The following is a 12,500-nucleotide window of genomic DNA, read 5'->3' as shown; positions in this document are numbered from 1 at the left end:
TAGTAGTAGTAGTAGTAGTGGAAGCAGTAATAGTATGAGTGATGATAATAATACTAATAATAATGAAAATTACTGACAAACCATAAGAAATACAAAAAATAATATTGACATTAAATGACTCGTAATAATAATAATAATAATAATGATAATAATAATAATAATAGTAGTAGTAGTAGTAGTAGTAGTAGTGGAAGCAATAATAGTATGAGTGATAATAATAATAATAATAATAATAATGAAAATTACTGACAAACCATAAGAAATACTAAACATAATATTGACATTAAATGACTCCCAGACACTTCTATCTATCTACCTTTTAACAAGTCTATCTATCCATCAGTCCATGTCTATCTATCAATCCATATGTCTATCTATCAATTCATCCATCTCCCCATATCAGTCTCTAGATCTGTTTTTATCTATCAGTCCATCTGTATTATCTATCTATCTGTCTGTCTGTCTGTCCACGTATCAACATCTACGTCTGTTTATCTATCTAGCCTATTTACCTGGTATCTGTCTGTCTATCTATATCTATTTCCTTTTATCTATCTACCTTACCATTTTATCTGCCGGCCATATCTCTCTCTCTCTCTCTCTCTCTCTCTCTCTCTCACACACACACACACACACACACACACACACACACACACACACACACACACACACTGTTTATCTATCTATCTATGTATCTGTCTATCTATCCGTTTCTCTCTATTGAAGAGATTAGATTTAGATTCTTCAGACTAAGCAAATTGAGAGAAAGAGAGAGAGAGAGAGAGAGAAAGAGTCATGTTTGTATTTGCATGCATTAGGGAAGAATGAGTGTATTTGTGATAGGAGAGAGAGAGAGAGAGAGAGAGAGAGAGAGAGAGACAGACAGACAGACAGACACAGAGGGAGAGAGACTGATTGTGTATGTATGAGGTAGAGAGAGAGAGAGAGAGAGAGGGAGAAAGAGAGAGAGAGAGGGAGAAAGAGAGAGAGAGAGAGAGGGAGAAAGACTGATTGTGTATGTATGAGACAGACAGACAAAGGGAGGGAGAGTGACTGTGTGTGTGTGTGTGTGTGTGTGTGTGTGAGAGAGAGAGAGAGACAGAGAGAGAGAGAGAGAGAGAGAGAGACAGACAGACAGAGGGAGAAAGAATGATTGTGTATGTATGAGAGAGAGAGAGAGAGAGAGAGAGAGAGAGAGAGAGAGAGAGAGAGAGAGAGTAATCAATCCCCCGTCTCGGTGGTGCAAAAAGAGTGGAAATAACAGTCGTTAAGAAAAATCTCTCTCTCTCTCTCTCTCTCTCTCTCTCTCTCTGACACATCCATTTGGTCTTGAATCCATTTTGCTTTGTGAGCCTTTTGTCCGTCTTTCTATCTATCTATCGATCGATCGATCTATCTACCTCCTTACTAATCTGTCTGCCAATCTATCTATCTATGTCTATTTATGTATGTATGTATGTATCTGCGTCTATCTATCGGTTCATCTTTGTATGTATCTGTCTATCTATTTGTCTGTTTATCTATCTACCCGTCTATACCTCTATAAATCTATCTTTTCTATTTTCATCTATCTCCCTATCAATCTATCTATACCTATCAGACCATCTATCTATCTATCTATCTATCTATCTGTATCTACCTAGCAGTTTAGGTATCTATCTATATATCTACCTATCAATGTATATAACTAGTCTATCAGTCTATCTATCAGTCTGTACACCTGCATCTATCCATCCATCTATCTATCTATTTATATCTATCTCAGTCTTACCTTCTTCACCTCATACACTCTCCTGTGGTGATAGTACGCGTATCTGCTGTGTACTTCCCGGTGTGTGGGTGTGGCGGGGTGGGGGGCGTTGTGGCGTAGGGCGGGGCAAAGTGACCCCCGATTGATGTCCTCTAAGGGGTAGGGGGTGAAGGGGAGGCCGGAGGGGGGACAGCAGAGTTGGGGATTGGACGGCGTGCAGTTGGGGCTTGCCGAGTCTGTGGGTGAGAGAGAGAGAGAGAGAGAGAGAGAGAGAGAGAGAGAAGGTCATAAAGAGAATGGTCACGCTGAACGAAGGTAAATTTACACTTAATCTCTCTCTCTCTCTCCTAAAGTTTGTTTGTAAGTAAAATTCTCTCATTCCAGTATTTATATAACTCATTCCAGTCGATTCCAGATCATTCCAGGTTTTCAACTCATTCCATATTTCTTTGTCTCATTCCAGTCCTCAGTTGACCTTAATCCAGCGTCATTCCACTGTGTTTGGCTTTTATATCGTCTTTCATTCCACTTTAGTTTCATTCCAGCTCGTTTCTCGTCATTCCAGCTCATTCCAGTGTCTGTTCCAGCCACACCAGGCTTCATTCTACCCAACTGACATATCCTTCCACTGTCATTCCTTCCCACTTCGATACACTCCTTCATTCCACATCATTCCAGCCTTCATTCCATTATCATTCCACTGTTATTCCGTTCCACCTCATCGATATACCACTTCATTCCACACTCATTCCACATCATTCCAACTTTCATTCCAGCCTTTTTCCACTATCATTCCACTCTCATTCCACACCATTCCAGCTCTTATTCCAGTATCATTCCACTGTCATTGTCCCGCTTCACCGTTATACCAGTCCATACCAACTCATTCCACTATGGTTCCTTATCATTCCATTCTTTATTCCAGTTTCATTCCACTGCCATTTTATCTTACAGCACTTTCATTCCAGTTTATTCCACCTCATTCCAACCTTCATTCCAACTCATTTCAGTATCATTCCATATAATTCCAGCCTTCATTCCACCCTCATTCCCTTATCATTCCACTGTCATTCCACCATTCATTCCACCTAATTCCTGTGTCATTCCACTATCATTTCATTATCATTCCACCATCATTCCACTGTCATTCTATTTCACTACACTGTTACGGTATACCAGTCCATGCCAACTCATTCCAGCTTTAATCCCATTTTCTTTCACCTCATTCCATCCTTTATGCCACCTCATTCCACCCATAATTCCAGCTCATTCCAGTTTTCACTCCACTTTATTTCATCTCATTCCATTGTATGTTCTAAATCATTCCACTGTCATTCCACATTATTCCACCCTTCATACCAGGTCATTCCAGTATCATCCTAGTCCTGTGTCACTACAGTCTCATTCCAGTTAATTCCAGCGCATTCCTACTTCTATTCCAACTCATTCCAGAATCATTCCACCCTTCATTCCATTCATTCCACTTACTCTCCCAAACGCTCTAGTCCAAGTCTGCCTCAGTGAGAAGCGTGTTTCTAAAGAGCATCATTCTATCCGACATTCCAACTCATTCCACCATCATTCCACATCATTCCACCCTTCATTCCACTTACTCTCCCAGACGCTCTAGTCCAAGTCTGCCTCAATTAGAAGCGTGTTTCTAAAGAGCATCATTCTGTCCGACATTCCGGCTCATTCCACCATCATTCCACCCTTCATTCTAAGTCATTCCAATTCATTTCAGTTTCCAATCCCACCTTATTTCACTCCATACCTTCCTTTGTTGCAACCCAGGGTGGTAGTACGGTACGGTACGGAATTACGGTACGGTATGGTATTTTTTCACCTGTAAGTACGGTACGAAATTACGGTACGAGTATTTCTTTTTAAGTACTGCACGGTACGAAATTACGTTATTTTTTCCGTACCTTTTCCGTACCCATTCCGTACTTATTTATTCCAATGTGACTCTCCACTGTCCAGAATAATCCAGATGACCAATATTGACTTTCAAATAGGGTAACCTAATTATTTCCCTGGCGAATGTTCTGTTTTAAGATATAACGTTATGTTCTAGCATATGTGTGTGTGTGTGTGTGTGTGTGTGTGTGTGTGTGTGTGTGTGTGTGTGGTACAGTTCAAGGTCGGTGCAACTGTACGGTCACTGCCCTAGTGAGACGCACAGTCGCTGACCGAATAACCGCGTTCAGTTCCTGTCCTCAGCCCACGTACTCCGTTGCAGCCACACCCCAGTATGATAGTGGTTATTATATACAGTATATTTCTATCATCTGAAATTGGTTTTGCTGTGCGTATCTCCTATATTCATTGCCCACTGGAGGCCTACAGAGTTAAGTGATTAATTTATAGATTTGTTTATACAGTAGTATATAAATAATAATATGGGTTAGGTATTTACTGTAGGGCCCACTGCATCATTGCTACTTGACTCGTAGATTTGTTTAATTTTTTGGTCAGTTTGATTTAAGCACAATTTTCCAAAGAAAATTCTAGTATAATCCATGTTAGTAATCCCTATTTTTATTTAATCCCATTGCCATATGAATGTAAATCAGATATTAAGTCAATTATCACACACACACACACACACACACACACACACACACACACACACACACACAGACTCTTAATATATTTACAGTAATTTCCACGAACAGCAGAAAACACCGATATAATAAGTGAGTCTTGAAACTGGACGAGGAATTGTTTGCAAAGATACTCTTCTATTATCTGTTCATTTTCACAGAAACGTAATGGCGGAGGTACGAAAATACGGTACGAAACTTTATCGTTCCAGTACGGTACGTTCTTTAGGTATGGTACGAAATTACGGTACGATATTTATAAACTCTCGGAATTATGATATTTTTTCCATACCGTACCGTACTGCCACCCTTGATTGCAACTCATTCCACTATCATTCCATTGTCATTCCACATCATTCCACCCTTTATATCAGCTCATTCCACATCATTCCACACTTCATTCAGGCTCATTCCAGTTCATTCATTCCTCATTATTCCACCCTTCATACCAGCTCATTCCACCCTTCATTCCAGTCATTCTGCATCATTCCAGTCATTCCCCATCATTCCACCCTTCATTCCAGTTATTCCGCATCATTCCACCCTTCATATCCTTCATATTAGCTAATTCCATATCATTCCACTTCATTCCAGTCATTCCAGTCCATTCAGACTCATTCCACCTTTAATTCCAGTCATTCCACCTTTTCATTCCAGCTCATGCCTCATCATTCCTCGCTTCATCCCAGCTCATTCCACATAAGTCGACCCTTCATTCCAGTCCATTCAAACTCATTCCATCTTTCATACCAGCTCACTCCACATCATTCCACCCTTCATTCCAGCTCATTCCACATCATTCCACCCTTCATACCAGCTCATTCCACATCATTCCACCCTTCATACCAGCTCATTCCACATCATTCCACCCTTCATACCAGCTCATTCCACATCATTCCACCTTTCATACCAGTTCATTCCACATTCCTCCTTTCATTCCAGCTAATTCTACATCATTCCACCCTTCATACCAGCTCATTCCATATCATTCCACCCTTTATTCCATCTCATTCTGCATCATTCCACCCTTCATACCAGCTCATTCCACATCATTCCACCTTTCATACCAGTTCATTCCACATCATTCCACGTTTCATTCCAGTTCATTCCTTTTCATTCCACCCTTCATACCAGTTCATTCCACATCATTCCACCTTTCATTCCACATCATTCCATCCTTCATACCAGTTCATTCCACATCATTCCACCTTTCATTCCACATCATTCCACCCTTCATACCAGCTTATTCCACATCATTCCACCTTTCATGCCAGTTCATTCCACATCATTCCACCCTTCATACCAGCTCATTCCACATCATTCCACCCTTCATACCAGCTCATTCCACCCTTCATTCCACATCATTCCACCCTTCATACCAGCTCATTCCACCCTTCATACCAACTCATTCCACCCTTCATACCAACTCATTCCACATCATTCCACCCTTCATTCCAGTCATTCCACTTACCCTCCCAGGCGCTATAGTCCAAGTCTGCTTCATTGAGAGGCGTGTTTCTGAAGAGCATCATTCCATCGGACATTCCATACAGACTTTGAACGTTCTTGTCATTCCCCAGCCAATCTATCGAGTTGTTCGATAGATAGTCAGGGTAGGCGACCGCTGTTTTATCTATCTGGCCGTAGTAGGGGCTGGTGGCGTTGAACTGTGGAATGATAGATAGATAGATAAATGGAGATGGATAGATAGATAAATGGAGATGGATAGATAGATAAGTGAAGATGGATAGATAAACGGGGATGGACGATTAAATAGATAGATAGATGTGTGGAGATGGATAGATAGATAAATAGATGGGTAGATAGATAAATGACGATGGATAAATAGATAAATGGAGATGGATAGAGGGATGGATGGATAACGAGATGGATAGATAGACAGATAGATAAATGAAGATGGATAGATAGATAGATAAATGGAGGTGGAGAGATAGATAGAAAGATAAATGGAGATGGATAGATAGATAGATAAATGGAGATGGATAGATAGATAAATGGAGATGGATAGATAGCTAATGGAGATAGATAGATAAATAGATAGATAGATAAATGGAGGTGGATAGATAGATAGGTATTCGATTGGTAGATAGATAAAGAGTGAAGAGAAACAGGAATGGGAATGATTGAGATAGATAGATAGATAGTGAATTATACAGATAGGTAAGTAGATAGATAGATAGATGGAGAGAGAGAGGGGGGGACTGAATGATGGAATGGTTAATGGATAGATTGGCAGAGAGAGAGAGAGAGAGAGAGAGAGAGAGTGGTAAGGTGAGATAGGGGAAGAACGTGATTGATGAGAGAGAGAGGATGAGATAAAGAGAGAGAGAGAGAACTTAATTGAAACGTCTGTCAGTATGAGTGACAGAAGGGAGGGAGAGAGAGAGAGAGAGAGACTAACATATTCTTTACTTCATCTCTCTCTCTCTTTCTCTCTCCATCCTTTCCTTCCCTTACCTTACCCCCAAAACCTATCCTACCCTACTGTACCCCACCCCTCCCTACCCTCCCTCTCCTCCCTTCCCTTCCCACTTCTTCCCCTCTTCCTTCCTTCCCTCTCCCTCCCTTCCTTCCTTCCCTTTCCCTCCCTCCATCTCAGCAACAAGACACAATCATTTTTTACAGTTCTCCTAAAAATCTACCTCCCTCCCTCCTTCCTTCCTTCATTCCTTCCTACCTTCTTTCCCCGCCTTCTCTCTCACCCTGCCCTCTTCCTTTCCATGCTTCCCTCCCTCCCCTTCTCACTTCCTTCCTCTTTCCCTTCTCCCTCCCTTTTCCCTTCTCCCTCCCTGCCCTCCTTCCTTCTCCTTCCCTCCCTCCCGCTCATTTCTTTCACTTCTCCTTCTTCCATCTCCCTTCCCTCCTTCCTTTCTACCCCTGTCCCTTCCTTCCCTCCTCTTTCTCATTCCTCTTCTCGATTGCTTTCTTCCCTCCTTCCCTCTCTCCCTCCCTCCCTTCCACTCATTCTTCTCCCTTCCCTCCCTCCCTCCCTCCCGCTCAATTCCTTTCCTTTCTACCCCTTCCTTCTCCCATCCCTCCTTTTTTTCTCCCTATCCTTTCCTTCTCAGTCCTCTCTCTCCCTCCTTCCTCTCCCTCTCTCCCTTGCTTCCCTCCCTGCCCTCTCTCCCTCCTCCCGTGCTTCCCTCCCTCCTCCTTTCCCTCCCTCCACCTCCAACTCACCTCCATCAGAGCTCCAGCGTTCTTACAGCTCTCATAAGAATCCCCTTCGACGCTCAGGAAGGGGTACTGAACCAAAACGAATTTCCTCCCCGCGCTCTGCATCTCCTCGACTCTCGCCTGCACCTCCTCAGACAGGGGGGTTAAGGCGTCTGGGTAGCCAAGTCGGGCATCAATACAGTCGCTCTCGTACGGAACTTCTGCCTCGTTCATTACCCCCACGATATCACTGTTTGGGAAAGTCGAAATGAAGAATTGTTTGAGTTTTCTTTGGTGGGGTGGATAGAAAATGGGTTTGGTGTAAGGCGTTGTTGGGTTTCTGATTCTCTCTCTCTCTCTCTGATGTAAGTGCAAAAATTATTCATTCCATCATCACCATTTAGAGATCTGGCACCCCCTTGTGGTAGCCAGTGCCTCACCAGGGTTAGACCAGGGCCCTTCCCACGGCGAGGTGCAGCGAAATACGAGGAGGTTTGGGTGGACGCCGCAGTTGCTCCACTCGGGGTGCACAGTGCCACCACCTGTAGGCTCCTCGTTAGCACCACGTCTTTTTTTTTTTTTCCATCCGACATTTTACTCAAATTATCAGAGTTCCCTAGCAGTGAACGGAATGAAAGATATATATATATAACACCCTCGTCATAATAAATAAATAAATAAATAGAATCGTCCGGAGAGGGAATAAAGAATGACGTCACCAAACTCAAGAGGTCCATCTGAAGGATTTGTTCATTTCAAAAGCCACCAAAACCTTAAGGGTGAGCATATTTTTTAAGCATACCCCTCCACTTTACCCTTCCTCATTCGATTTTCTTCTGTGCCTTCCTTTATATATACTCCATTTTACCTCTCCCACCCCTATATAGAAAAAGTCCAAGCATAGCAAGAGTTAAATAAAAAACATCAGATTGAAAAAGTTGATCCTGCCACCTCATTCTCGGCCTCCCTCCCCTTCTCCCACTACTCACTCATAATGGTCAAGATCCAAAGTCGTCCTGCACAGATGGTAACCCAGTGCCCAGACAGGTGGCATGTAAGGACGGCCAACCATTTTTGTGTACTGTTCGCTGACATCCTCGGGTCTGGGTCCTGCGAAGATCCGTAAGTCAAAAACCCCGCCTACAACACGGAACGCAAGGGCCGGGATCGGAAGTACGCCAACTTCTATGGGTGCGGAGTTCTTGAGGTACAGTCCATAGATGTTCCCAGTTTTCTCAAAGTTCATGAAGAATGGATTGGAGCTGTAGGAGAGCGTGTCTGAAGCGTCGAATTCGCGGCTGTACAAGGCCCAGCGGTCCCTCTGTTCAAAGTTTGGAATCAGGTCGTAGTTGTCCCTCTGGCCTAACCCGTATAGATGGGAGGTCGGTAGTCGCGTCGTGAGCTCCATGTAGTCCTCGCTGTAAATCATCGGCCCGTAGACCGTTTCGAAGATGGTCTCCCCCGTGGCGACCCTACTCACAGTTACATTAAAATCACCGCCGTTTTTCTCCGTAACTTGGACGTCGAAGTGCCTGGTGTCATTCGAAGCCTCTGGAACAAAGTCATCAGGCTCGAAACTCTGCTCGGTGTTCCATATCAGGATTCGAAGCACGTCGTTCCCCTGTCTCTGAATCTTGACTTGAAGCGGAAGGGATTTGGTTCCAAAATTCGTCACATTTCTGATGAAGTCCAGGTTTAGGGTCCTTTCCGTCTGCTCTCCGAGGTTGTAGACGATGGGCTGGGACCTGCGGAGTGCCTGGGTGGAGTTGTGGAGCGTGTAGCCATACTCGGAGGGGATGGAGTGGAAGCAGAGGGGAGCGTATATGTCCCCGTTTGTGGTCGGGTCGTAACAGCATCCCTTCTGGTGACACGCCTCTTCCTGGGGTGTACTCCCTAGGCTGCAGTCAAATCTGGAGGGAGAAAGATTGGGCTGAGAGAGAGAGAGAGAGAGAGAGAGAGGTATAAAGACAGACAGACAGATGAGGAAGGTAGGGAACTGGAGAGAATAAAGTTTGAAGTGTGCTACGTCAAAGAGAGAGAGAGAGAGAGAGAGAGAGAGAGAGAGAGAGAGAGAGGCATAAAGGCAGACAGATGAGGGAGTTAGGGAATTGGAGAGAATAAAGTTGGAAGTGTGGTGCGTGAGAGAGAGAGAGAGAGAGAGAGAGAGAGAGAGAGAGAGAGAGGTGGAGGGCATTAGAGAGAATAAGAAAGTGATGGAAGTGTGATGAGATAGCGAGTGCGCGAGGTTAGCGATCGACTGATAGATAGATAGAGAGAGAGAGAGAGAGAGAGAGAGCGGGGGTGGGGGAGGATAGACTGAGTGGGAGAGAAAAGGAGATTAATTAAAGAGAGAGATGAGAGTAAGCGGCACAAAGGAGAGAATTTAGAGAGAGAGAAAGTTAGTGAAAGAGAGAATGAAAAAATGAGGAAGGAATTAGACAAGGAGAGAGGAGAGAGAGAGAGAGAGAGAGAGAGAGAATGGCAGGCATAGAGAAACAGACACAAGATATACAGACACACAAACAGACACAGACAGACAGTGAGACGGAAAAAGCACAGGTACAACGAAAGCCCATAGAAATTAAAGCAAATTAGAGAAAGTGTGCAAATGTGAGATAAAAAAAATAGAAATAAATCAACCTTCTCATATTGCTAAAATGTTTTTCATAAGATCAAACAGAGTGAGTTAGCTCTAAAGTGAGATAAGAGTGAGTGAGGGGGAGAAAGTAGGGCATGTGTGCGAAGGAGGAGGAGGAGGAGGAGGAAGAGGAGAGAGAGAGAGAGAGAGAGAGAGAGAGAGAGAGAATGGGATTTACAGAAAAAAGAATGAAGGAAAGAGAGTAGGACTGACAGAGAAAAGCATGAAGGTGTGTGTGTGTGTGTGTGTGTGTGTGTGTGTGTGTGTGTGTGAGAGAGAGAGAGAGAGAGAGAGAGAGAGAGGGGGGGTAGAGGTGAACCCAGAAACAACCTGTAGATCATAATAATAATAATAATAATAATAATCGTCATCATCATCACCACCTCGTTCTCTTCTTCTTCCAAACCCCTCCCCTCTCTCTCTCTCTCTCTCTCTCTCTCTCTCTCTCTCTCTCTCTCTCTCACACAAAACACCTGTCCGTGCTAATGAAGGGAATGGCTGGTCAATTACCTTGTTTTAATTACATGTATGGCATCAATTAGCAGGTAAGGATTGGCAGGTGAGAGGGAAGGTTTATCTATCTATCTATCTATTTATTTGACTTATTTGCATCTGTCTATCTATCTATCTATATGTCTATCTATCTGTCTGTCTATGTCTGTCTGTTCATTCATCTATTTTCTGTCTATCTATCTATCTATTTCAGTTAATATTTACCCAACTTTCAATTTTTTAAAGATACCGACCCGTCTCTCTCTCTCTCTCTCTCTCTCTCTCTCTGTATATATGTATGTTTGTATGTACCTATCTGTGTGGCGTATCCTCCCCTCCATCTATCCCTCTCTGTCTGTCTATCTATCTGTCTATCAAAGTCGCCTGGTGGTCAAGTGGTCGAGGCGCCTTAATTGGACTAATAGCCTTAGAAAATAAAAATCCAGGGTTCAGACCCCTAGGAGGTCACCATTTAATTTTTTTTTGTCCTGTTTTGCCACCAGGAAGATAGGCTTGTCATGTACCCCTAACACCTTTTGCTAGGCGACTTATTTTTTTTTTATTTTTTTTATTTGCTCTGTTATTGCGGGTCTGCGGTGATTTTTTTTGTATTATGCTGAGGGAAGATTTATGGAAGGGGTTGATTGAGGTAGAGAGGATGGGGAGGAGGAGGAGGAAGAGGAGGAGGAGGAGGAGGAAGAAGACGTGGAGGAGAGAGAAGATGAGGAAGGTGATGATGAAAGTGATGTTGGTGGTGATGGTGATGATGAGGAGGAGGAAGATGATGATGATGATGATGATAAGGAGGAGGAGGGCGAGGAAGTGCAGGAGGGGGAGGTCGAACGAAATAGATGATGATGATGATGATGATGATGAGGAGGAGGAGGAGGAGGGGCAGGAAGAGCAGGAGGAGGAGGTTGACGAAAAAGATGATGATGATGATGATAATGAGGAGGAGGAGGAGGAGGAGAATATAATGATGATGATGAAGAAGAAGAGGGAGGACGAGAGGGTGACACAGGAACAGGAGGCGCCAAAGCAGCGACTCCACAACCCAACCCGGATTTAATCTTAACTTTGCATAATTGTTGTGACATAATTACATCAGGGTTGCGGTGTGGAGGGAGAGAGAGAGAGAGAGAGAGAGAGAGAGAGAGACTGAATTTGAATAGACACAAAATAGAATGAAGGTTTTGTGTGTGTGTGTGTGTGTGTGTGAGAGAGAGAGAGAGAGAGACAGAGACAGAGACAAAGAGAGAGACAGACAGACAGACATACAGACAATCAAAGAAAAAAGAATGAAGGTTAGAGAGAGAGAGAGAGAGAGCGAGAGAGAGAGAGAGAGAGAGAGAGAGAGAGAGAGAGAGAGAGTTAAGCTGTCATTGAAAAAAAGAATGAAGTGTGTGTGTGTGTGTGTGTGTGTGTGTGTGTGTGTGTGTGTGTGAGAGAGAGAGAGGTCAGTCTCGGAATATATATATTACTTTTACAACATTTAGATTTCACTAAGTAATGGCCTTCTTATCAGGAAATTGGTCTATCTATTTTCTATCTATTTCTGTCTATCTATCAGTTTATCTATTATGTACGTATATCTGTGTGTATCTATTTTTATCGTCTTATCTGTGTTCATTTGTCTGTCTGTCTGTCTGTCTATCTACCAGTCTGTCTATCTATCTGTCTATCTGTCTGTCTGTCCAGGTCACTCCCTTAACAGTCCTCATTTTCTCGGCCTTCCTCTCCCTTGATTTCCCTCATGTACTCTCTCTCTCTCTCTCTCTCTCTCTCTCTCTCAACACACACACACACACACACACACACACACACACACACACACACA

The 12,500-nt window shown here is 43.3% G+C and overlaps 1 protein-coding gene across 1 annotated transcript in view; it reads right to left on the bottom strand.

Annotated features, from left to right (window-relative positions):
- Positions 1–12,500, bottom strand: part of LOC145392937 (lysosomal alpha-glucosidase-like) — a 79,710-nt gene that overhangs the window by 62,936 nt on the left and 4,274 nt on the right. Inside the window, exons 3-6 of the mRNA XM_080267225.1 lie at positions 8,523–9,443; positions 7,558–7,783; positions 5,828–6,023; positions 1,772–1,986 (exon numbers count right to left, since the gene is read on the bottom strand). Of these exons, the coding sequence (XP_080123351.1) occupies positions 1,772–1,986; positions 5,828–6,023; positions 7,558–7,783; positions 8,523–9,443 (1,558 nt within the window). The remainder of the gene's footprint in view (positions 1–1,771; positions 1,987–5,827; positions 6,024–7,557; positions 7,784–8,522; positions 9,444–12,500) is intronic.

Source organism: Coenobita brevimanus, chromosome 23, assembly GCF_032717465.1.
Source record: "Coenobita brevimanus isolate Jiangsu-jjx chromosome 23, ASM3271746v2, whole genome shotgun sequence".
In the NCBI taxonomy this organism is placed as follows: domain Eukaryota; kingdom Metazoa; phylum Arthropoda; class Malacostraca; order Decapoda; family Coenobitidae; genus Coenobita; species Coenobita brevimanus.
Note: the sequence above shows the minus strand (reverse complement) of the source record. Positions and strands in the feature narration are given on the sequence as shown.